Source organism: Oncorhynchus kisutch, linkage group LG12 (genome assembly GCF_002021735.2).
Source record: "Oncorhynchus kisutch isolate 150728-3 linkage group LG12, Okis_V2, whole genome shotgun sequence".
Classification (NCBI taxonomy): domain Eukaryota; kingdom Metazoa; phylum Chordata; class Actinopteri; order Salmoniformes; family Salmonidae; genus Oncorhynchus; species Oncorhynchus kisutch.
Window position 1 is genome coordinate 18,810,044 of NC_034185.2, and position 26,167 is coordinate 18,836,210.

Below are 26,167 nucleotides of genomic sequence, written 5' to 3' on the forward strand. Positions count from 1 at the left end.
TCCTCAACACCGGGCCCTTCAGCGGCGCGCGCTTAGTCTCCTCCTGTACTCCCTGTTCACCCATGACTGTGTGGCCAAGCACAACGCCAACACCATCATTAAGTTTGCTGATGACAGCATTGGTAGGCCTGATTACCGACAATGATGAGACAACCTATAGGGAGGGTCAGAGACCTGGCAGTGCAGTGCCAGGACAATAACCTCTCTCTAAATATGAGCAAGACAAAGGAGTTGATCGTGGACTACAGGAAAACGAGGGCGGAACAGGCCCCCCATTCACATCGAGTAGTGGAGCGGGTTGAGAGCTTCAAGTTCCTTGGTGTCCACATCACCAACAAACTAACATTGTCCAAGCACACCAAGACAGTCGTGAAGAGGGCACGAATACACATTCTCCCCCTCAGGATTTGGCATGGGTCCTCAGATCCTCAAAAGGTTCTACAGCTGCACCATCGAGAGCATCCTGACCGGTTGCATCACCGCCTGGTGTGGCAACTGCTCGGCATCAAACCGTGAGGCGCTACAGATGGTAGTGCGTACGGCTCAGTACATCACTGGGGCCAAGCTTCCTGCCATCCAGGACCTATATACTAGGCAGTGTCAGAGGAAGGCCCAAAAAATTGTCAAAGACTCCAGTCACCCAAGTCATAGACTGTTCTCTCTGCTACCGCACAGCAAGTTATACCGGAGCGCCAAGTCTAGGTCCAAAAGGCTCCGTAACAGCTTCTACCCCCAAACCATCAGACTGCTGAACAATTAATCAAATGGCCACCCACCCGGCATATTTACATTGACACCCCCCACTCACTATTTATGATCTATGCATAGTCACTTTACCCCTACCTACATGTACAAATGACCTCAACTAACCTGTTCCCCCGCACATTGACTCGGCACCCCCTGTATATATCCTCGTTATTGTTATATAATTCTAATTCTAATTCTTTCGTTTATTTAGTAAATGTATTCTTAACTTTATTTCTTGAACTGCCTTGTTGATTAAGGACTTATAAGTAAGTATTTCAAGGTAAGGTCTACACCGGTTTTATTCGGCGCATGTGACAAATACAATTTGATTTGGTAGGGAGTAACAAAGCTCCAAAAAGATAAAAAGCTGAAGGAAGGGCAGTGAATGAGCTCCGTACCAGGGGCGTGTTTGTAGCTCTTGGCCAGGCTGGAGAGCCAGGCGGTGCGGAGCATCCAGTCTGAGTGCGAGGCCCTCTCGGTGAGTAGCCTAACGGCGGTAGGCAGCAAGCGCAGGGTGTCACCGTCCTCCTCCAGGTCCACCACGCCGCCGGAGAAAACCAGGCCCTCGTGCAGCGCTGCCCCGCTCTGCAGAGCCCTCTGGAGGTCACTCAGGCTCAGAGGACGGCTCCTGGTCACACACACAGGTCAAGCTAAACGTTAGCATTACAGCTACAATAAGACCGGGTACAACTCTGGGGCCTAGTTATAATCTGTTTTTCCAGGTCTGGTCACATGATCAGGAAAAACACCTATGTCCAACCTGTGATCTATGAGTCTCACCTCTTGCCCTGCATGCTGAGTGTGTTGAGGCAAAAGGAGAGGACCTGTCCGTCGCGGAGGACCGAGGAGAAGCAGGAGTCTTCGGTGGAGAGCAGGGCTGAGGGGAAGCCGTCGGGCCACACCCCGGCACACAGCAGCCCGCTGCCCCAGTCCTCTGTGTCAAGGATGGACAGGTGGCGCTCAATCACCTCCTGGGCTTGCTGCAACCACATGTAAAATGGCAGTCTTTATTACTGACTTCAATTAATCTACTAGGAACATAATATAATATGAACATAACTACGGTCTTGGACTGAGATATCACTGTATAGATATAGGCTGGTTGTCAGTGTATATTACATTACAGAGATGGGCTGGTTGAGGTTATAGCAGTGAGAGTAGAGGATGTTCTATGATAGACAAGGTGGTGTTGGTTGGTACCCGTTGGATAGAGGTGGTGCGCTGGCAGAGGGAGTAGGCCTCCCCACAGGCGTGTTGCAGGGCACTGGGCAGGTCCACTCCTCTCTGCAGCTGGCAGGACAGCAGAGCTGCAGCATGGAGCAGGGAGGAGACACATGATGCAGGGGAATCTGGATAGACAGAGAGAAAGGAAGAGATTCATACTGGAGGAGTCATGCTATGGATACCATCTATGGATACCTTTGTTTTATCGGAAGAATCAAACATGCAAACCATAGCTGATGTCCAACTGAAATCCTACGCATTTTGGAGAGGTTTCCCTCAGAGCTCACCCCAAATGGTAGCTTTGATGTCAGTGTGTATTTCAATCAGCAGGTCACACACACAGTCTCCGGTCACACCAGCGGTGTGGAGAACAGTCTTTAGGTCCAGAGTGTCCCAACAGACCCCCTCGTGTTCCCCTGGGATGTAGATCTCCACCCCTCGGTTCCGCATGGCTCTGGAGATCTCCCCGTGCACGGGGTCCATAGTCAGGAACAGCCTAGTGTCAGGCGAGATGAAGGGTTGAGACTAGGCTGTCCAAACAGAGTTGGTGTGTGTGCACAAAGCTTTGTATTGTACCTGAAGTTGGGGTGTGGGGTGATGGAAGGAGTGGTTCCATCGATGACCCCACGCTCGTTGATGGTCAGACACCCACCGGGCTCCAGCAGGGCATTCAGACGGTCTAACACAGAGGGGCTTAACACAAACAGAAACACAACACCCATTAACCTTACATTTACCATCTGCAACACACTCTGGTGCTATCCAGCCTCACACAAGTGAGAAGACTTTTACTCACACTGTACCAAGATCTTCAACTACCTTCAGTGAAGATTTAAGATGCAGGTCCTGCTATTGGCTGCTTTCCTCACCTGCAGAAGTTGACATTGTCCATGAGCAGCCAATCCCCAGCTTGCAGGGCCTGGACCAGCATGCCGTCCAGCCACTCAAAGCCTCCGTTACTCCAGCCGTCCTGCAGCTGGGCCAGACGCTCCTTCAACAGGGTGAAGTCCATCTGCAGCTTGGACATGTCTGGAGGAAGGGAGGCAGGGTGAGGGACACAGTACATGGTGTTTATACTATTCATTCAGATTCATTCAGAGTTTATCACATGAAGATATTGGGAAACATTTTCCTCTCGCTATGACATGTAAATGTTATGGTTAGCTTGCTCACAGCACCTGTGTAGAATGACCTAGCGTAGAATGACCCATTAGCACCAAAAAGTTTGTGATTTTTAACTTCAAACAGTCCATACACCACCACTATGATTCTAGTGTTCGTCTGTTCCAGAGAGAGCTACACCCTCGGGTTGCTGCCTGTTCCTGACATTACCTGTGAACACCTTGAGTTTGGTGTTGAGCTTCTGCAGCAGGAGGATGATGACCTCCAGTTTGTTGAGGGCTTCGGAGGTCACCGTCCCGCCGGTCCTCTCCAGGCCCTCCTCCTTCAGCCAGCGACAGAACAGGCTCCAGGTCTTCAGCAGGAACTCTGTGTCCTGGACCCCTGCCCCGTCCAATGACATCAGACCTCGCCGCGTTACCATGGCAACGATGTAGTCCACGTTCTCCAGCACCTGCTGCCATGGCCGCACGATGTCAACCTGGAAAACAGACCCAACCAGCTTGTAATACAACCCTCTATATTAAGATATCAAGAGTGTTAATAATCCCAAATGATTACTACATTTAGTTACCAGTTTGGTCTCTCTTTGAGACTCTGTGACTAGACTGGACTAGTTACCTGTTCAAACCCTCCCAGCAGCTCGGTGGTGTCCATGGCACTGTTCATGGCCATGACCCGGAGGCGGTGTCCAGTGAGCAGGGCCAGGAGGCGCACCAGGCTGGTCTTCCCGCTGGCCGTGGGGCCTACCAGCACCGTCATCCAGCCCATCTCCACACACTTCATCAGGGACTCCAGGGGCCGCAGTGCCAGGTGGGTGATAGACAGAGGGGGGTCTAGGGCCACGGGGGATCCACCGCTACGCTGGAGGACAGAGAATCCCACCTGGATGACAGAGAGAGAGGAGGATGAAGACAAGGGTTAAAGACAAGGGTTAATTCACTATGTGGATAGCTAGCTCTGAATGAAAGATATGACACCATGTACAGCCAATACATATGATTAATTCAAAGGATTACTTGATAATATCTTTTAACCCAAAACTGGATGGAGTTTGCAACATGACTGACCTGCAGATTGAGGGGAGTGATGTGGAATTGTCTTGATCCGGTGTAAGGCTCAAAGGCCTCCCCAAACACCTTCCTGAACACAGATAGCACCTGAAGACAAAACATGTGATGAGATAAACAGGAAGTTTGAACACAAACCCACTGAGTAAAGATAGTGCATATGTACAGGAGTTGTAGTACATACCTGGGCCTTGTCTGCCTTGGTCCTCATCCTGTCAGCGTACACCAACCCCACGTGCTGACCCGGGTTGAAGAACCCTGGTGATTGGTCGGTCTGCATCAGCTGACACCAGCGGAACATGTCGCGCAGGTTGAACTCCCAGGGGCCTCCTTTTTGACCCCACTTCCTCTCCACAGATACATCAAGGACCAGCTTACAAAATCAAATAGAATACAACTTTATTGTCCATCGAAACTGAATTGTTCTTTTTACTGTCTTTTTAGGGGAACAGTGGTAAGCAATGTTAGTGGCTGGGCAAAATGGTGTTTAAGACAGCAAAAAAATGTGGTGGCCAACACTGAATTTGGGGGAGTCCTAAAACCTAAAAGTCCCCAAAATAAACCAGAGTGACTGTGGTAAACTCCCACCCACCACTAATGGTTATAAATGTGAGGAACATCAGCTGCTGCTCTACAGGCTGGTGGCCAGTGTCCTTGGCTGGAACAGCGGGGTCAAATTGGACACATGTAATCTTCCCAATAGTCAATGGTCACAGAACAAAAAAGCATATCAAGTAACAACCAGTTGTTTTGAAATAAATAAAATGGAAGCCAATGTAAAAGGACTCCTCTACCTACCCGGTTGTTGAACTGCACCATTTTAGAGATGATCTGATTGTCAATGTTTGGGAAGATGGAGTCTCCTATAAATTCCATGTCCTCACTGGTCAGCTGATCCACAAACACCTGAGAAAACAGTTGAAATTCCAATACAATTTCACAAAAAGACTCAAATATATGTTCAACCATACTATTTATTCAACATATCAATACATAATATATCTAAAATACTTGGCTAGCTCTTTATATCTTACCTGAGTGAATCTGTTGAGGAATGATTTGGGCAGGCCCTTGCGCCCCCCTCCTTGAGTGAAGGGGTTCTGGCAGCCGAAGATCTTTGTCTTCTCGTGTTGTACCTGGAAGCTCATGCCCAGCTCTGGGATGTAGATCTCAGCACGGTGGTCAAAGCAGGCGTTTAACCCCTCCAGCACGGACTGAGAGGCCAGGTTCAACTGCACAGAAGTAGAGAAAAATAGATACGTCATTATCCAATAATTGTGTCATACAAAATCGTATTCTTCTTCATACAATATTTTGCTTTCTCCTAAAGCTTTATTCTATTCTGGAGTCCCACTCAAGAATTGATGTAATCTGAAACAATGCAAATTCCCTCTCAAGTTGACATGTATATTAACTGGTGAGTTAATATAAAAAAAAAACATGATTCCATACCTCATCCAGGACAATCCAGTGTCCAGCCTTCAGTCCAGCCAGGAGAGGGCCATCGCGCCATGCAAACTCTCCCCCTTTCCCTCCTTCCACAGGCAGGTCGGTCCCAAACAGGTCTGTCACATCCTGTCAGGAAAGGAAATTACATCATACATAGGTTTAGAGTGCCATCTCTGGTGTTTTTAATTCCTCCCTTATGGTGCTTTTCATTTCACAATATTATGCAATTAAAACAATAATAGTACAATAACATGTACCTATAAATTCTATACTGAACAAAAATATAAAACGCAACATTCAACAATTTCAAAGATTTTATTGAGTTACAGTTCATATATGTAAATCGGTCAATTGAAATAAATTCATTAGGCCCTAATCTATGGACTTCACATGACTGGGAACACAGATCTGCATCCTTTGATCACAGATACCTTTAAATAAAAAGGTGATCAGGCTGTTGATTGTGGCCTGTGGAATGTTGTCCCACTCGTCTTCAATGACTGTGCATAGTTCCTGAATATTGGTGGGAACTGGAACATGCTGTTGTACACATTAATCCAGAGCATCCTACACATGCTCAATGGGTGACATGTCTGGTGAGTATGCAGGCCATAGAAGAACTGGGACATTTCCAGCTTCCAGGAATTGTGTACAGATCCTTGCGACATGGGGCCGTGCATTATCATGCTGAAACATGAGGTGATGGCGGCAGATGAATGGCACGACAATAGGCCTCAGGATCTCGTCACAGTATCGCTGTGCGTTCAAATTGCCATCGATAAAATGCAACTGTGTTCATTGTCCGATGCTTATGCCAGCCCATACCATAACCCCACCATGGGGCACTCTGTTCACAAAGTTGACATCAGCAAACTGCTCGCCCACACAACGCCAAACACATGGTCTGTGGTTGTGAGGCAGTATTAGATTCTCTAAAAACGGCATTGGAGGTGGCTTATGGTAGAGAAATGAACATTAAATTCTCTGGCAACAGCACTGGTGGACATTCCTGCAGTCAGCATGCCAGTTGCATGCTCCCTCAAAACTACATCTGCTACATCTGTAGCATTGTGTTGTGTGACAAAAGTGCACATTTTAGAGTGGCCCTTTATTGTCCCCAGTACAAGGTGCACCTGTGTAATGATCATGCTATTTAATCAGCTTCTTGATATGCCACACCTGTCAAATTATCTTGGCAAAAGAGAAATGCTCACTAACAGGATTGTAAACAAATGTGTGCACAAAATCTGAGAGAAATAAATGGTTTGTTTATTTGGAACATTTTCTGGGATCTTTTACTTCAGGTCATGAAACAAACAGTCTACATGTTGCATTTATATTTTGGTTCAGTATAGTTTAAAAAGTTCAGACATTATGTAACAATACAACATAGTATTCACCAGTGGAGGTTGCGGAGGGGAGGACGGCTCATAATAATGGCTGGAAATAGTGGCATCAAACCATGTGTTTGATATCATTCCACCTATCATGCTCCAGCCATTACCACAAGCCCGTCCTCCCCAATTAAGATGCCACCAACCTCCCGAGGTGTACACATGCAAATAAATAGTAATCCAGACAATAACATTCAACATTTACATTATCATAGTAAAGAGCCCCAGTGAAAGTTTGAAAAGTTTCTTACAGTCTGCTCCGAGAGGTTGATCCTGACAAGGTGGTTCCCTGAAGCCTTTGCCAGGGCGGCCACCAGGCTGGTCTTGCCCACGCCAGGGGAGCCCTCCAGCAGCACAGGTCTCTGCAGCTTCAGGGCCCTCAGGAGCCTCTGGGCGTTAACTGCTGTGGTGCCTGCTGCTAGGGCATAGTCTGTCAGGCTCCTGCTTTCACTCTCCGGGCCTGGCAGAACACAGGAAACATTCAGTACCATTTTTACAAAAACAGATCCATTATAAACAACATGCTCTAGTCTAGGGTTGGGTTCTTAATGGCACCCTATTCCTTATATAGTGCACTATCTTTGACCAGGGTCCAATGGCCATTTGGGATGCTTCATGCTCTAATCTAGGATCAAAGTGTCCCCACCTGAGGAGATGTAGAAGGGGTCGATGCCAAAAAAGTCATCCCCCCACTGGGGCTCCCTGAGCAGGCTGGTGTCATAGACCCTCAGTGCATCTAGCATCTCCTGGTCCAGCTTGGTGATCCCACCCAGCTTGGTATGCAGGAATCTCAGACAGGCCCTGCGCGCCACAAGGGCGTTCTCCGCAGCAGATACTGTTGTCCCTGTGACATCCCAAGAAGGAGAGAAAGACGTGAGATCATGTGATTGTAGCACTGAGGCCTACTAAGCATCATGAAGCATCCTACACATGCACAACTTAGGAGTTTGGTGTCCTTACGAAAGCACCAGAACATCTGCGGTGTATTTCCACATCACTATCAACAACAAGCAGTGTACTGTGACCTAGTGTCCCGGTGTCTGACCTGAGCCGATGGCGTCCACGTAGACCAGGCACGCGGCGTGGATGAAGGCAGTGACCGTGTCCAGCCGGAGGTCCCACTCAGCCTCCTCCTCGCCCTCGTCCCCCATGGTCATGAAGCCGTCGGCGTCACGCTCACACACCAGGTTGAGGAAGTTGACCCAGGACAGGATGTCCCTGACGCTGACCACGCAGCGCCGCCCAAAGTCCTGGTTGGTCAGCCAGTCAATAAAGTCCAGCATGAGCTCGGCAATGTCTCTTCCTGGGTTTGGGGTCAAAGGTCATAGGACATAGTGAGAGATAGCTACAACAAGGAAGTACAATAGAAATGAATGAACGTAATAATACAGTGAGGTACGATGTGTACACATTTGAACACATTTGAGACTAAGAACAACAAAAAATGAAGAGATTTACACTCAAATGAGATATGTACAGGTAGGGAGACTATTCTAGCCTATCAAATGCTAATCCTAGAGGAGATGTGTTCTGTCTGTGGTGTGTGGAGGAGAGGAGTACCTTGGTGGTCATTGTCATCCAATGAGAGGCTGGTCCTCAGGTTGTGCTGGATGATCTGCACCAGGTCACTGCGGCTGTTACTCTGAGGGCACCAGATCTCTGTGAACCTGTTCCTCAGCGCAGGAGAGAGCTGGACACACACACACACACACACACACACACACACACACACACACACACACACACACACACACACACACACACACACACACACACACACACACACACACACACACACACACACACACACAGAGAGAGAGAAATGTTAACAAGTTGGACTGATCATCTACATAACAAACAGAAGTGGCTGTGGCCCTGTATGTCCCCTCCAGAGGCAGAAATAGAATAGGATGTAGTTTTAGGGGCCGGTTTAGACTCTGGCCCTGCTGGTTCATCTGTTGAAATGGTTTACCTCTTTCTTGCCGAAGTCTCCTCCAGGGTTCATGGTGGCAACCAGGCGGAAGTTCTGCTCTGCTGTGATCAGCTCCACGTCATCGTCATCTCCACTTCCTTTCTCTGCCAACACCAGAGACTTCTCCGTCTCTAGGACACTGAACCAAATCAGAGCAGGGTCACAGGTCAACGATATCTAATGAAGTGTTATACGCTAACTATTGTGAGAAAGCGGCTCTATTACCATATCCACACTAGTATACCATTCAGAATGAAGTGATGTATTGGGCAAGGATTCTAAGCAGTACACTAGTGGGGATATTAGAACATGGTCAGCGTGTGTGTACCTGTTGAGTCTCTCCAGCACAGAGTCGTCAGCCAGGGAGATCTCGTCCATGAGGAACACCCCCCCCTCTCTCATGGCCAGGACTAGGGGCCCGTCGTGCCACTCAAACAACCTGCCGTCCTCAGCATCCGCCTGTACCAACACACAAAGGCGGGGGGGTCAGTGGGACTGGCCATCTGTATCATATACTAAAATATCATTTTACTTTAAGCATTTTTTATTTTACTCAATTACTGTGAGTTTTAAAATGATGAAGAACCTTAATGCCTTATAAAGGGTTTATGAGGGTTTAGGGGCAGCAGGTATCCTAGTGGTTAGAGCGTTGGACTAGTAACTGAAAGGTTGCAAGATCAAATCCCTGAGCTGACATGGTAAAAATCTGTCGTTCTGCCCCTGAACAAGGCAGTTAACCCACTGTTTCTAGGTAGTCATTGAAAATAAGAATTTGTTCTTAACTAACTTGCCTAAAGGTAAAAAAATTAAAAGAGGGTTCATAATTTACAGTTCATTTAAATTGGGACCATTAACTGTGTAGTATCTACCTGGTGTGTCCCAGTATGTCTGACAGGACGCAGGCCCCCCAGGAAGTCAGACGTCTCCATGTGCAGGTGACAGTTGAGGGAGAAGAACTTCTGTCCGGCCAGTGCAGCAAACAGCTGGCAGATGGTGGTCTTACCACACCTGGGGGGAGGAGAAAGTATGTTCTAACTGATGTCTTTCTGGGGGTTTTGGCTAGTACGTTAGTGCAGGGGTTCCCAAACTTTTTTACTCAGGCCTCCTCTTCCAGCATTGGGGAAAATCCCACGCTCCACTCCGGGCGCACATCTACTTCCATGGGCACAAACACTGTTCATGACACAAACTGTTCACACCCCTCTTGAAGGCGGAGATAACATTTAGCAGGTTTACAGCTTATTTCCTGCAATTCCATACATTTTGTCATGTCTAATTTGATTCGAGTGACTCGAACATCTACAAAATCTACAGGCTAAACAACCTAGCTATAAAATGTTAGCTGACACACCGATCAATACATTTTTCTGACAAGTTAGAGCTAAATAGCTCTCTAAGGTCTGCAATGACTGACATGACAATAGGAAAACTTATGCTGCAATACTCAATTTCAAAATCACCCCTTGTGCATTATACTATGACAACTTTCAAGAGTAAGTTGAACACCAGACTGAGTTCCCCCCAGGGGGCGTGCCCCACAGTTTGGGAACCACTACGTTACTGTATTGGCTTCAAGAAGTGGACAGTTAGGAGAGCTTTGTCTTTCTGTAGTACGAACTAACCCATTCACTTTACCTACTGCTCGCTTTACAGATTTTATTGACAATTGGAGAGATTTCCACAATCAGGAACTTAGGATGAATCCTACCCAGTGTCTCCCACCAATAGAACAGACTCCCCGAAATGCAGGGCCCGTCCCACCAGCACGGCCAGTCTCCTCATCCCCCGCGTCCACACCACGTGACGGAACTCCTCAGGCACGCCCGCGAAGCTGTCCACGAACGGACCTGCCATTCACAATAAACCAGATTAACTCTGACACACTGGCCAATACAAATAGCCTAATAAACTTGATCAAAGTCATTAGCAGATAAGTATGTTACAAAGGGAGATGGTATCATTCCAGAACAACACTACATGACGGACAATCCATCCACTTCACACTCAATATTCATGTTCACACTCCATTGACCCCACATAATGGGGAATAGTGATACACAGTACCTTGTTGTCTCAACAGCTAAAGTACATATTTATGTATGTGCAGCCAAGAGTTGTGAGGTTTCTCTCATTCCCTACATGCCCTTATAAGACCCCATATTCACAATGAACATTCTCCATACCACATTCATCTTGAACATTCTCCATTCCACATTCATCTTGAACATTCTCCATACCACATTCATCTGGAACATTCACCATACCACATTCATCATTCATCTGGAACATTCTCCATACCACATTCATCTTGAACATTCTCCATACCACATTCATCTTGAACATTCTCCATACCACATTCATCTTGAACATTCTCCATTCCACATTCATCATTCTCCATTCCACATTTATCTTGAACATTCTCCATTCATCTTGAACATTCTCCATTCCACATTCATCTTGAACATTCTCCATACCACATTCATCATTCTCCATACCACATTCATCATTCTCCATACCACATTCATCATTCTCCATACCACATTCATCATTCTCCATACCACATTCATCATTCTCCATACCACATTCACATTGAACATTCTCCATACCACATTCATCTTGAACATTATCCATATTGAACATTCTCCATTCATATTGAACATTCTCCATACCACATTCATATTGAACATTCTCCATTCCACATTCATGTTGAACATTCTCCATACCACATTCTCCATTCCACATTCATCTTGAACATTCTCCATTCCACATTCATCTGGAACATTCTCCATACCACATTCATCATTCTCCATACCACATTCATATTGAACATTCTCCATACCACATTCATATTGAACATTCTCCATACCACATTCATATTGAACATTCTCCATACCACATTCATATTGAACATTCCCCATACCACATTCATATTGAACATTCTCCATACCACATTCATATTGAACATTCTCCATACCACATTCATATTGAACATTCTCCATACCACATTCATATTGAACATTCTCCATACCACATTCATCATTCCACATTCTGTATTGTGACAGAACAGTTGTAGTCACAGTAGTGCTTTCCTGTATTGTTGACACACTCCCCCAATATGAACTGTTTGTGAGTGAGCAGGGTCATGCACACAGTTGGGTTGGGGGCAAAAGGGCATGTTGGTGTGTGTGTGTGAGAGAGAGAACCAGGCTCTACTTACTAAACTGTGTGGTGAGTTGTTGCTCTGAGAACAGGGTGTCAGAGTTCACCGTCCTCTTGAAGTGTTTCTCCAGGATGGACTGGATAGTGGAGGCCTCCTCTGGCTTCCTGACCCGCCCAGCCAGCAGCATGAACCCTGAGACACACACACACACACACACACTTCAACAATCCTAAATACTTAGGTGAAAAGACATTACCATTGAAGTGAAGTAGAACATGATTTCACACAAAAGTCACACTGAAAAACAACAGACAGAGAAAGCAATAGAGGCAAAAGCAGATGATAGTTCGTCGTATAAGATGGGACAAAATTGCTGCTGTGATCCTATTGGGCCTTACCATCATCAGCCAAATGCTGCAGCCAATCGCGGGAGGCATCTGTCTGCTCCTCCAGCCGATAGCGGTCAGCCCAGCGGAAGAGATCTCTCAGGGTGATGAAGCCATGTTTCCCAGCAAACACTGTAGATCCCCTGCGAAGAGACTACACACACACACACACACACACACACACACTGAGTTATAAATTTAGAACACAGCATTACCTTATTGCCAATGGCAATGAGTTAACATATGAAAGGAGATTAAAATATGAGACAGTCACCTGGAGATCCTGCATGACTTTGACCAGCTTGGAGCAGTAGGATGGAGGAAGACTACATCTCTGGCAGAGGATGGTCTCTAGCTCATCACTAGGCAACTCGTCAAAGTGAAGCTCCACAAAACGATTCCTGAAGGCCCTGGACAGCACCTGAGGGGAGAGAAATTATATTGCACTCGCTGAGACCTGGTCTACCAAACTACACTTTCATCACCATCCTAATTCCTGTGCCCGAAGGAACAGATCCCATGGTGCTCAATGAGCGTAGAAAATGTGTGCTTGCTTGTCTTGCACAATTTATGGCTGTGAAATAACCAAACTACACTATCCCAATATAATCCTAATAACCCACTATGGCCCGAGTCACACGTACCTTTCTGCCTCCGTAGAGACCAGGAGGATTCTGGGTAGCAAACAGCATGAATCGGGGGTGCGCTTTGATCACTTCCTGTGTCTCTGCGACAAACAGCTCCCTGTTGTCGTCCAGCAGTCTGTTGAGGGCCTCCAGGACGTCAGTAGGGGCCAAGTTCAACTCATCCAGAATAATCCAGTATCCTTTCCTCATGGCGTCAATCAGAACGCCTACAGTGGAAACATACCGAGACACACACGCAGAGGCACACACACAAAACGAAGACATTACACCGTGATCATGAACAGAACAGTCTGTGAGACACTGACTGCAGGGCTACAGTGTAGAACTGGCCGTACCCTCTTTGAAGATCAGCTTGCCCTTGCCGTCAGAAGAGTAGCAGCCAATGTACTCCTGGATGTCTGTGTGCTCGTGGTTGTTGATCCTGACACACTGGTTCCCTGTGGCCGCTGCTATCCACCTGACCAGGCTGGTCTTTCCCACCGAGGTCTCTCCTTGGATCAGGACAGGGTGGCTCCTGAAGAACAAACAAATATAGACTATTTCTAGTAGAGCCGGTTCGTGTCTGTGTTTCAATGTGCACTTAGTGGAAGAGGAATTGGCTGACCTCAAGTGTAGAGGTCATGGATTTGTCCCAAATGGCACCCTTTCCCTAGTGCACTACTAGGGTGCCATTTGGGACGCTGACTGTGTCCAGAGAAGAAGGGCAGAGAAACAACCAAGTACTTACTGGGGACGATTGACTTGTGGTGAAGTCATGTAGAATTGACCTGTGGTGAGGTCGTGTAGAATTGGGTAGTGTCTGTTTTTAGCTGTGTTTCATTTGTGCAATTGATTTTCCTTGGACTGAAGTGTGGAGGTCATGTATGCATCCCTAATGGCACCCTATTCCCTAGTGCACAAATTCTGACCAGAGCCTAGGGATTAGTGCACTGTGTAGGGAATAGGGTGTCATTTGGTACACAGCCCATGTGTCCAGATAAGACTAAATTAACCTCGTAATGAAGGACAGAGAAACAATTGAGCACTGGGAACGATTGACCTGTGGTGAGGTCATGGCAACTACTCTCCACCACGACAACAGCAGCAGCAACGTGGGAAAGTCATGTCATCTTTATGGCAGCAGTGATGACACAACCAATATTAGCCAATACAACCCATGCTCATTGTGCCAGCAACAGGTTGACGATACAACAGACAGTGTCTACTAGGACTGTACCACAGGTATTGACTAGGTTGACTGATAGATCCAGGGGGACGGGGGACAGCAGAAAGGGGAGCTCAGTTTTCCTACCCAGCAGACACCACCCTGGCCAGGTCACGCAGGTTAAGCTTGACGGAGGTGGTGAGGATGTAGCTGGGGTCCAGAGCCGGCTCCATCTCCCCCTGGGATACCCAGTAGCCCTCCATCTGAATGCAGGGCCGCCCCGTGGGCTCCGGGATGGGCTGTGGGGAAACACAGGGAGAACCATGTCTACTGAGGAATCTCATATTGAGGAATTATTAAGCTTCTTCTTAATTATCCATCGATCTCAATTAATACAAATATGGAATCAATAAAGTCATATTACAGGCCTGCAGTATTACCTGCTTCAGACACTTGATGTTTCCCCCCATGATGTGTTGACACACCAGTTTCTGGACCATTGGATGGGAGCTGCGGTCCAGCTGGGTAAGGAAACTCAAACAGAAGCCCTGGAAAAAGAGACCGATGGAGAATCTGGTCACATCTGAACCTATTTTCACATCAATGAAGTTACTAAGGATATCAATATACAGTGCATTCAGGAAACTATTCAGACCCCGACTTTCTCCACATTTTTTTTAACATGACAGCCTTATTCTAAAATGAATTAAATATTCCCCCATCAATCTACACACAATACCCTATACAGACAAGCCAAACACCGGCTTAGATTTTTTTGCAAATGCATAAAAATATCACATCAACATAAGTATTCAGACCCTTTACCCTTTACTTTAGTATTCAGACCCTTTACTTTGTTGAAGCACCTTTGGTAGCGATTACATCCTTGAATCGTCATTGATATGACGCTACAAGCTTTGCACACCTGAGTTTCTCCCATTCTTCCCTGCAGATCCTCTCAAGCGCTGTCAGGTTTGATGAGCAGCATAGCTGTACAGCTATTTTCAGGTCTCTCAAGAAATGTTTGATCTGGTTCAAGTCCGGGCTCTGGCTGGGCCACTCAAGGACATTCAGAGACTTGTCCAGACGCCACACCTGCGTTGTCTTGGCTGTGTGCTGAGGGTCGTTGTCCTGTTGGAACGTGAACCGCCACCCCAGTCTGAGGTCCTGAACACTCTGGAGCAGGTTTTCATTAAGGATCTCTGTGTACTTTGCTATGTTCATCTTTCTCTCAATCCTGACTAGTCTCCCAGTACCTGCCGCTGAAAAACCTCCCCACAACATGATGCTGCCACCACCATGCTTCACCGTAGAGATGGTGCCACATTTCCTCCAGATGTGATGCTTGGCATTCAGGCCAAAGAGTTCAATCTTGGTTTCATCAGACCAGAGAATCTTGTTTCTCATGGTCTGAGAGTCCTTTAGTTACCTGTTGGCAAACTCCAAGCAGGCTGTCATGTGACTTTTACTGAGGAGTGGCTTATGTATGGCCACTCTACCATAAAGGCCTGATTGGTGGAGTGTTGCAGAGATGGGAGAACTTTCCGGAAGGGCAACCATCTCCACAGAGGAACTCTGGCGCACTGTCCAAGTGACCATTGGGTTCTTTGTCACATCCCTGACCAAGGCCCTTCTCCCCCGATTACTCAGTTTTGCCAGGCAGCCAGCTCTAGGGAGAGTCTTGGTGGTTCCAAACTTCTTCCATTTAAGAATGGAGGCCACTTTGTTCTTGGGGACCTTAAATGCTGCAGAAATGTTTTGGTACCCTTCCCCAGATCTGTGCCTCGACACAATCCTGTCTCGGAGCTCTACGGACAATGACTTCAACATCATGACTTGGTTTTTGCTCTGACATACGTGGCCAACTGTGTGACCTTATATAGACAGGTGTGTGCCTTCCCAAATGATGTCCAATCAATTGAATTTGCCACAGGTGGACGCCAATCAAGTTGTAGAAACACCTCAAGGATGATCAATGGAAACAGGATGCACCTGAGCTCAATTTAAGAGTCTCATAGCAAAGGGTCTGAATACTTGTGTAAATAAGGTACTTCTGTTGTTTATTTTGAATAAATTAGGAAAAATAAATAAAAATCTTGTTTTTGTTTTGTCATTATGGGTATTGTGTGTAGATTGATGAGATGTTTTTTTTTTTTTATCAATTTGAGAATAAAGCTGTAACGTAACAAAATGTGGAAAAAGTCAAGGGGTCTGAATAATTTCCGAATGCACTGTATGCTTATTTAGTCAATATAAAGGATGTCGAAATCAATGCTGGGAGAGCTCTGGCCTCCTACCTCGTAGAGAGAGCGCTGGACGCTGTAGCAGGGGTTGGCTGCCACATACTTCAGTGCCCTGCAGAGGGTACGCAGGCTGTAGTGGGGATGGTGTCCAGTCCCGTCCACCAGTTTGGAGGTAGCCTCCTTACGCACTGTCAGGTAAAAGCTGCAGCAGCAAATACATATTTTTTTATTAAAAATCTATAAATTAATCAATCAAATCAGCAATCAATATGACATTCAACGTGACTTTGTGGAAACTTGATGAGCCACGTGATGCATATGACAGAGGACAGTATGTAATCTGACCCCTGACCTTATAATCCCGTTGATGACGTTCTTATTGGGGTTCAGGCCTTTCAGGTAGTCAGACACCAGGATGCGCAGGTCTCCCTCATTCTCCAGCTCCTCCACATACAGCTCAGTGAACCTGGGAAAGAAAGAGAGCAGCATGTCAAACCACAGCTAGTTGGGCCGGCAGATCCTGATAAGGTAGTAGGTTTTCCAGTATGCTCATAATTTAAAGACATTTCAGTCAAACTCCAGGCCAGCTCAGCCCTTGTTCTAACCTGTTCCGAATGCCCAGGGGCAGGTTCCTCTTCCCCACGTCAGTCGCTGGGTTCATGCAGGCAAAGAGACGGAAGTCTGGATGGCGAACCAGGGGCTCTGTACAAAAAAAATAATGACATTTAATTCCAGTAGCAGCATCAAAGTGATCATATTTCCAAGGTCATAATCAGTTAATACCTTTATGACCAAAGCCATGACAATAACAATATGCAATTTATTACATGTAATGCAACAATGACATAAAGTGTTATAACATGTCATAACATGCTATGGAGAGCAGTGGGCGCCTCACCAGTGTCTCCGCGGTCCAGCAGCACCAGAGAGCCAGCGGTGCCTTCCAGCAGGCCACTCAGACACTCCAGAGTCTCTGCTGCAGCCAGGTTCATCTCATCTAGCAGGATCCACTCTCCCTTCTTCACCGCCTGGGCCAGAGTCCCCTGTAGAGACACACACGGTTTAAAATCACAGCAGGTTGGTGGTCAACAGGGATATGTAGTGTGTGTGTGTGAGAGAGAGACAATTTAGGTAAACCTTTACCTCTACAAAGGCAAAGACCAGTGCGGTCTCACAGGCTCTGATCTGCTGCTGTGTCTGAGCCAGCCTCACGGCCAGGGTTTCCCACTGCTCCTGCAGCAAGGCGGCTGGGGAAACCAGCACACAAAAACAGACTGAGAACAGCCTAAGGCAACACTCACATTTCTGTCACAGTGAGAGTAGGAGTAAGCTATTCAAGACAAGAAGGAATGAAGGTACTTATTTTGGTTTTTCCAAATGGCAACACTATTATCTATATGATGCACTACAGTGCCTTCCAAAAGTATTCACACCCCTGAATTTTTCCCACATTCAGTTATGTTACAGTCTGGATTTAAAATGAATTAAAGTTAATGTACTCTGTATGCAATAATAGTGTTTAACATCATTTTTGAATGACTACCTCATCTTTGTACCTCACATATACAATTATCTGTAAGGTCCCTCTCTCAAGCAGTGAATTTCAAGCACAGACTCAACCACAAAGACCATGGAGGTTTTAAAGAAGGGCAACTGTTTAAAAAAAAAAACAGGCAATGAATAGCCCTTTGAACTTGGTGAAGTTATTACACTTTGGAAGGTGTATCAAAACACCCAGTCACTACAAAGATGCAGCCGTCCTTCCTAGCTCAGTTGCCGGAGAGGAAGGAAACTGCTCAGGGATTTCACCATGAGGCCAAATCCAGAATTTAATGGCAGTGATAGGAGAAAACTGAGGATGGATCAACAACATTGTAGTTACTCCACAAAACTAACCTAATTAACAGAGTGAAAAGAAGGAAGCCTGCACAGAATAAAAATATTCCAAAACATGCATCCTGTGTGCAACAAGGCACTAAATAAGGACAATAACCTAAAACACAAGGCCAAATCTACTCTGGAGTTGCTTACCAAGAAGACAGTGAATGTTCATCAGTGGCTGACTTACAGTTTTGACTTAAAATATACAGTTGAAGTCGGAGGTTTACATACACCTTAATATATTTAAACTCAGTGTTTCACAATTCCTGACATTTAATTCTAGTACAAATTCCCTGTCTTAGGTCAGTTAGGATCACCACTTTATTTTAAGAATGTGAAATGTCAGAATAATAGTAGAGATTATTTATTTCAGCTTTTATTTCTTTCATCACATTCCCAGTCAGTTTGTAAGCCTCCCTCTTTTTCCTCCAAACATAACGATGGTCATTATGGCCAACAGTTCTATTTTTGTTTCATCAGACCAGTAGACATTCCTCCAAAAAGTACGATCTTTGTCCCCATGTGCAGTTGCAAACCGTAGTCTGGCTTTTTTGTGGCGGTTTTGGAGCAGCGGCTTCTTCCTTGCCGAGCGGCCTATCAGGTTACTTTTGTACCTGTTTCTACCAGCATCTTCACAAGGTCCTTTGCTGTTGTTCTGGGATTGATTTGCACTTTTCACACCAAAGTACGTTCATCTCCAGGAGGCAGAACACGTCTAATTCCTGAGCAGTATGACGGCTGCGTGGTCCCACGCGGTATAACGGCTGTGTGGTCCCATGCTATTTATACTTGCGTACTATTGTTTGTACAGATGATCAGGCATTTGGAAATTGCTCCCAAGGATGAACCAGACTTGTGGAGGTCTACAATTTTGTTTCTGAGGTCTTGGCTGATTGCTTTTGATTTTCCCATGATGTCAAGCAAAGAGGCACTGAGTTTGAAGGTAGGCCTTGAAATACATCCACAGGTACACCTCCAATTGACTCACATTATGTCAATTAGCCTATCAGAAGTTTCTAAAGCCATTTCCAAGCTGTTTCAAGGCACAGTCAACTTAGCATATGTAAACTTCTGACCCACTGGAATTGTGATACAGTGAATAAGTGAAATAATCTGTCTGTAAACAAGTTTTGGAAAAATGACTTGTGTCATGCACAATGTAGACGTCCTAACCAACTTGCCAAAACTCTAGTTTGTTATCAAGAAATTTGTGGAGTGGTAGAAAAACGAGTTTTAATGACTCCAACCTAAGTGTATGTAAACTTCCGACTTCAACTGTACCTGAAAATCTAGAGAAAAACAAAAATCAAGAACTGAAAATGGTTGTCAAGCAATCATCAACAACCAATTTGACAGAGCTTGATTAAGTTTAAAAAGAATAAATGGGCAAATATTGTACAATCCAGTTGTGGAAAATTATTTGAGACTTACCCAGAAAGATTCACAACTGTAATCACTGCCAAAGGTGCTTCTACAGTATTGACTCAGGGGTGTGAATATTTATGTGAATAATGTTCTAACATTTCTAAAAACATGTTTTCACTGTCACTATGGGGTAAAACATTATTTAAAAAATGTAATCAATTCTGAATTCAGGCACCACAAATGTGGAATAAGTCAAGGGGTATGAAAACTTTCTGAAGCCATTTTTAACATTTTTACCTTTATTTAACCAGGCAAGTCAGTTAAGAACAAATTCTTATTGTCAATGAAGGCCTAGGAACAGTGGGTTAACTGCCCGTTCAGGGGCAGAACGACAGATTTATACCTTGTCAGCTCAGGGGTTTGAACTTGCAACCTTCCGGTTACTAGTCCAACGCTCTAACCACTAGGCTACCATGCCGCCCATTAGGGAATAGGGTGTCATTTGGGGATGCCAACAGTATCTAAAGAGTGTGGTGGTACCATTGTTTTTTCCCTGCAGCTCCGACTTGCTGAGGGCCGACTTGCAAACGTGGTCCATGAGCTTAAGGAGGTCCTGCCAGCGCTTGCCCCTGAAGCAGGTCTGCACGTGGCCCAGGAAGGTCAGGTTCTGCTTGCGGGAGTACGTCTGGGAGAACACGTCCTCGAAGGCCTCACGCAGGGGCAGCAGGATCAGCTTGTGGTCCACTGGTTTATACCTTAGATCAGGGAAGAGAATATGCCTACTCAGTACCAATGCAGGCCAGGGTAATATCCCTGTCTGAATATGCTGGTATAGGTGTAAGTTCATACAAGAAAAGGACTAATTCCCTTACCCTCCTAGCAGGTCAGCTGTATCACTCTGCTGGTTCATATTCACCACCCGTAACCTGTGTCCTAGAGAGGGAGCGAGAGAGAAGGGGAACATAGGTGTTGGTTAGTGGGTACCCACTATACCATGTTGTCTGAGAGAAGCTTTCTGGCAGAGTGTTGCGTCTCACCAGTGATTCCAGCCAGGTACTGCACAGTGGATGTCTTGCCCGTGCCCGTCTCTCCGACCAACAGAATGGGCTCGCCCTGGGTAACACACACTGCTAGCTGTTCCAAAAGCACTGCAGAGGGCCGCGTGGCAGCAAATGTCTGCTTCTCACTGTGCACATTGAGATACACATAGGTTAGGTTACACTTTTACTCAATCTCAAATTTGACCTACAACAATTATAACATGCATATACTTGAAACCAGGTCAAAATATCTATTAATTATACATTCATCAACAAATATACTTTTTTGTTCCCCCCAATTGTAGATTTCCAAAGGTGCCTTTCTGCTGTAGGGGTTTTGTTTTTAGTCATATGCTGAGGACTGGAATATTTGCTGGATTATCAAAGTGTGTAGTTAGGGATCAATTCAATGTTTATTCAATCAACCAGCGGGAGTCTATTTGGCTTGGTAAGTGTTGGGCCTGGCAAAGCGACAGTAACGTCCATATTGTCTAAACAGACAGGTTACGGGCACAGACTGGCAGGGCTGGCAGCCTGACTCAGTGTGTTCCATAAGAGACAGCTGCCAGGCAAATGTCGGACTACTAACCCTTATGTGGCCGGGTACTTAATTGACTAAAAAATTGCGGTGCATCAGATGGCAACTAATTCGATTTAGGGTCACACATTTCGCTGACTTACTTGCAGATGCGGACCACTTCGTTCTGCTTCCGTTCCAGGGTCACTCTGCCCACCAAGGCCTCCAGCTCTGTGACAGAGATGCCAGGCTGGTACATCTGGCAGAAATGTGCAGCCTGAGAGGCAAACGACCATAGAAGTCAGAATTAATAGAATGGCTTGGAAGTTCTAACCTTAGAAATAAGAATTAATTCATGTATTCTGATTTCTATGCACACAACCATCATGTTAACAGTCAACAACCATCACCATGTCTGAGTCCAATAAAGTACCCGTGGCAAATGGCACTCAAAGGGCTCTGGTCAAAAGTAGTGCCCTATATAGGGAATAGAGTGCCATTTGGGACTAGCTCTATGTCAGGAGACTATAGATCATACATCATGTCCTAAAGTACGACAAACTTGTACATCAGTACTGAACTGGTTTTGATATACTGTCAGCAGAGGCCCATCATTTCCAGTGATGCTGGACTTACCTTCTCTTTGGAGATGTTGAGCTTGCTCCCGATGACCTCAGCCATGCACAGCCTCCTCTCTGGTCGGGATAGCATAGCTGTAAAGCAGTCTAGGGCCTAAAAGGGGGGAAAGCCGCAAAACAGTACAGTTAACAAGAGCATTCTTTTTTTGGGCGGCAAATTGTTAAAAGTTTCTGACGCTGTTACAGCTACATTGATTTTCCATTAAAATATGGATTGTGCTAACTCAATGAATCTATTCGCAGTCCATACTAAACTAGCTTTGTTCAACCAACCCAATCCACAGTCAGTTCTGGTTCAGGAGGCTAACCCTAAAGAGCTATGAAAAAAGTGATGAAACACATCGAGCCCTATTACGGCTAAAGGATTTTCCATCCTAACATAGATTAGGTAATAACCTTAACAGAGTCTAACCTTGCCAGTTCTACATAGCCACAGAGTTCTAAGAGACAAGTTCAGAATTATCCGTGGTGAACAACAGGTCAAGCCGGAAAGCTTCTTTAACATAGTAAACAATGGCAGGAGGGTGACAACATTGCAATGACAGCCTGTGCTGCTGTGACTCGAGGCTCACCTCTAAGAAGACATGTTGAGCGGTGGCAGACGAGGTGCTGTCAAAGTTACTGCTGATCCTCTCACACCATTTCAGTAGGTCTCTGTAAAATATAGAGTAGAGGTTACATAAGGCCTCTCCAACCCTGTTCCTGGAGAGCTACCCTCCTGTAGGTTTACCCTCCAACCCTGTTCCTGGAGAGCTACCCTCCTGTAGGTTTTCACTCCAACCCTGTTCCTGGAGAGCTACCCTCCTGTAGGTTTACACTCCAACCCTGTTCCTGGAGAGCTACCCTCCTGTAGGTTTACACTCCAACCCTGTTCCTGGAGAGCTACCCTCCTGTAGGTTTACACTCCAACCCTGTTCCTGGAGAGCTACCCTCCTGTAGGTTTTCACTCCAACCCTGTTCCTGGAGAGCTACTCTCCTGTTGGTTTTCACTCCAACCACAGTTGTAACTAACCTGATTCACTTTATCAACCACTATATTATTAGAATCAGGTGTGCTAGATTAAGGTTGGAGTGAAAATCTACAGGACGGTTACTCTCCAGGAACAGGGTTGAAGAGCCCTGGGTTACATAAATATGGCAATGATAAACAGAGGAGTTGGCTTAAGGACATACAGATTTAGGACCAGGTTAAGGTTTCCATCAATGATTGGAGAAAAGATTCAGCTGAGAAACAGTTGATCCAATAGGGCTGTCCTGACCTACATTCTGTCCTGACCTACATAAGAGCTTAGCAGGCCAGGTTGCAAACTCAAATGAAAACAACATTCAGTATGTACATTAACTGCAGTGATGCATGCAGCTCTAAAATAATAATTATCCAAGTGGCCCACAGCGGCGTATGGAACAACATGCTCACATTTTGATTTTACACCAAGGGAAAAGCCCTGAGCCCAACACGTACACACAGGTATTCCCAGTATGAACCCTTACAAATGGGTGAAAAACAAGTTGCCTCCACAAAATGAGAGGATCAGGTCTGAACTGGTTACCTAATGATAAGGGCTGTCCTGGTGTAACGTCTAGCATCTGTGGATCCAGCTCTATAGAAAAGAACGGTCCAATCGATGGGCCATCGAGCGCAGGCAGCAGCACCCAGTGGAAAGCTAATTAAAGTCCTGAGGGCTAGCTGCCTGGTCATTTCATCTCCCAGTGGGCCAGTGCAGATCCTAATGTAAACCCCACAACCCACCTCTGCTCTGGGACGCATGTGGTGGGATGGATGGGGCCACTGGGTTTACCTGTATCTGGGGCTTGACCATTACTGTAGATCTGAGCAGCTAGGGAATCATGACAATGAGTTCATCACCAGTTCATACTGGCAGAGAGACAGTGTCATCTTTCAATGCAGCGGAGAAAATATTGTTCCCACCTATGGTGGGAATCAGATAAACCATGAGAACTGAACATGAATAAATTGCTCATTGCTACAAAATGAGACAGAAAAGCTAAATAAAAAGGGGGGGAGCTGAAAATAAGAGCATATATTTTTATTGTATTTAACTAGGTGAGTCAGTTAAGAACAAATTCTTATTAACAATGACGGCCTACCAAAAGGCCTCCTGCGAGAATGGGGTCCTGAGATTAAAAATAAAGACAATATATATACAGATCAACACACGCACACACGCACACACACACACACACACACACACACACACACACACACACACACACACACACAAACACATCACAACAAGAGAGACAATACAACATAAAGGGAGACCTAAGACAACAACATAGCAATGCAGCAACACATGACAACACAGCATGGTAGCAACACAACATAACATGGTAGCAGCCATAGCATGCCATTACCTCAGTGACAGTCCCCTCCCCTCCAGGGATGTGGTCTTGTCCTCCAGCCTGTGATGAGACACCTCTGGTGCATGAATACTGTCTGTGTGGCCCAGTGCCACCGGGTCAGGGTGCCTCTCTCCAGTCAGCTGGCAGTAGATGTCCAGGAGGCGCTCCACCACAACCGTTAGGTTAGGGTACCGGTTCACCAGCACCTGCACAGGCAAAGAACAACAGTTAAAGAGAGATTTAAAGAGAATTAAAACAATGCTTCAATTGCAAATTATATCCAAGTTTCCAAAGGCAAAGAACAACACGACTGTTAGCTTCAGGAACTTCATTAGTAAGATAAAACTGGTTATAAAGTACAGTGCGATTAGGATTCTGTAGTAAATCATGCTAGAAAAAAAACACACTTGAAATTCAGGATACACTGGTCATTTTATAGACCACAGGGAATTGATGTGGACTCCATTGGATCATGTCCTCAGTCGTCTCACCTTCTTCAGTTCCTCTCGTGCCATGTTTCCAATCTGTAGTTTAGTCCAGTACTTGTCCAAGAGAGCTGCGTGGGTGTTCTGTGGCCTGTACCAGCCTCCGGCACTGTGGAACATTCTACAGATACACACAAACATCCCAGTTATTTTCTGTGTAAAAGGAGGATGATATTCATAGGGTCACATGTGGGCCACATGACATTCTTACCTTCTCGTAGCAAAGAATTGGAAGCCTGGAGCCACTTCAATGCAGTCCTCCCGTCCTGGGATCATCAGCTGTTTATTCTCCATCAAGGGAAGGAGTACAGATATCTGCAAGGCATACAACTCATTTGATAAAATACCTTGTAGCCTTGAACCTATTACTACAGTAATAACTACATTAACAGGTCACTTCATGTAATTCCATGCGTGATTCAGCTGTGCAAAAACCCACCACGTCCAGAGGAGCATGGTCAATGTCCTCCAACAGGATCCAATGTCCTTTAGAGACAGCCTGTGTCAGGGAACCTGGCTGCCACACAAACTTCCCTGGGATATCAGTACAGCGATACATCCCAAGCAACATCTGAAATAAAGCAGCAAAGAGATTAGATCATTCCTATCAACCGTTCAAAAACAGTAGAATGCGCTCAGAGGACGACACTAGAGTTCCAGGAAAAATATAAAGTACCAGTCAAAAGTTTGGACACACCTACTCATTCAAGGGTTTCTTTATTTTTACTATTTTCTAGATTGTAGAATAATAGTGAAGACATCAAAACTATGAAATAATACAAATGGAATCATCTAGTAACCAATAGTGTTAAACAAATCAATATATATTGTATGAGATTCATCAAAGCAGCCACCCTTTGCCTTGATGACAGCTTTACACACACTTGGCATTCTCTCAACCAGCTTCACCTGGAATGCTTTTCCAAAAAAGTTTTGAAAAGTCTTGAAGGAGTTCCCACATATGCTGAGCACTTGGCTGGCTGCTTTTCCTTCACTCTGCAGTCCAACGCATCCCAAACTGTCTCAGTTGAGTTTAGGTTGGGTGATTGTGGAGGCCAGGTCATCTGATGCAGCACTCCATCACTCTCCTTCTTGGTCAAATAGCCCTTACACAGCCTGGAGGTGTGTTGGGTCATTGTCCTGTTGAAAACAAATGAAAGTCCCACGAAGCGCAAACCAGATGGGATGGCGTATCGATGCAGAATGCTGTGGTAGCCATACTGGTTAAGTGTGCCTTCAATTCTAAATAAATCTCTGACAGTGTCACCAGCAAAGCACCCCGACACCACCTCCTCCATGCTTCACGGTGGGAACCACACATG

The 26,167-nt window shown here is 45.7% G+C and overlaps 1 protein-coding gene across 2 annotated transcripts in view; it reads right to left on the reverse strand.

Moving 5' to 3' along the window:
• The window catches only part of LOC109900653 (midasin), a 59,251-nt gene that overhangs the window by 27,052 nt on the left and 6,032 nt on the right, over positions 1-26,167 (reverse strand). For both annotated transcript variants that reach the window (XM_031837053.1, XM_031837054.1), the window contains exons 7-49: positions 25,285-25,416; positions 25,057-25,160; positions 24,852-24,966; positions 24,373-24,566; positions 22,569-22,650; positions 21,995-22,090; positions 21,523-21,635; positions 20,839-20,987; positions 20,674-20,734; positions 20,342-20,556; positions 17,699-17,802; positions 17,454-17,598; positions 17,161-17,257; positions 16,908-17,021; positions 16,610-16,757; positions 14,753-14,860; positions 14,460-14,611; positions 13,504-13,682; positions 13,166-13,374; positions 12,796-12,942; positions 12,534-12,675; positions 12,193-12,327; positions 10,684-10,822; positions 9,845-9,983; positions 9,304-9,434; positions 8,976-9,114; positions 8,564-8,693; positions 8,049-8,306; positions 7,650-7,847; positions 7,255-7,463; positions 5,613-5,735; positions 5,195-5,392; positions 4,959-5,066; positions 4,345-4,533; positions 4,161-4,250; positions 3,712-3,975; positions 3,304-3,571; positions 2,841-3,000; positions 2,548-2,664; positions 2,259-2,467; positions 1,948-2,096; positions 1,528-1,727; positions 1,146-1,375 (exon numbers count right to left, since the gene is read on the reverse strand). In XM_031837053.1, the coding sequence (XP_031692913.1) occupies positions 1,146-1,375; positions 1,528-1,727; positions 1,948-2,096; positions 2,259-2,467; positions 2,548-2,664; positions 2,841-3,000; positions 3,304-3,571; positions 3,712-3,975; positions 4,161-4,250; positions 4,345-4,533; positions 4,959-5,066; positions 5,195-5,392; positions 5,613-5,735; positions 7,255-7,463; positions 7,650-7,847; positions 8,049-8,306; positions 8,564-8,693; positions 8,976-9,114; positions 9,304-9,434; positions 9,845-9,983; positions 10,684-10,822; positions 12,193-12,327; positions 12,534-12,675; positions 12,796-12,942; positions 13,166-13,374; positions 13,504-13,682; positions 14,460-14,611; positions 14,753-14,860; positions 16,610-16,757; positions 16,908-17,021; positions 17,161-17,257; positions 17,454-17,598; positions 17,699-17,802; positions 20,342-20,556; positions 20,674-20,734; positions 20,839-20,987; positions 21,523-21,635; positions 21,995-22,090; positions 22,569-22,650; positions 24,373-24,566; positions 24,852-24,966; positions 25,057-25,160; positions 25,285-25,416 (6,589 nt within the window). The remainder of the gene's footprint in view (positions 1-1,145; positions 1,376-1,527; positions 1,728-1,947; positions 2,097-2,258; positions 2,468-2,547; positions 2,665-2,840; positions 3,001-3,303; positions 3,572-3,711; positions 3,976-4,160; positions 4,251-4,344; positions 4,534-4,958; positions 5,067-5,194; positions 5,393-5,612; positions 5,736-7,254; positions 7,464-7,649; positions 7,848-8,048; positions 8,307-8,563; positions 8,694-8,975; positions 9,115-9,303; positions 9,435-9,844; positions 9,984-10,683; positions 10,823-12,192; positions 12,328-12,533; positions 12,676-12,795; positions 12,943-13,165; positions 13,375-13,503; positions 13,683-14,459; positions 14,612-14,752; positions 14,861-16,609; positions 16,758-16,907; positions 17,022-17,160; positions 17,258-17,453; positions 17,599-17,698; positions 17,803-20,341; positions 20,557-20,673; positions 20,735-20,838; positions 20,988-21,522; positions 21,636-21,994; positions 22,091-22,568; positions 22,651-24,372; positions 24,567-24,851; positions 24,967-25,056; positions 25,161-25,284; positions 25,417-26,167) is intronic.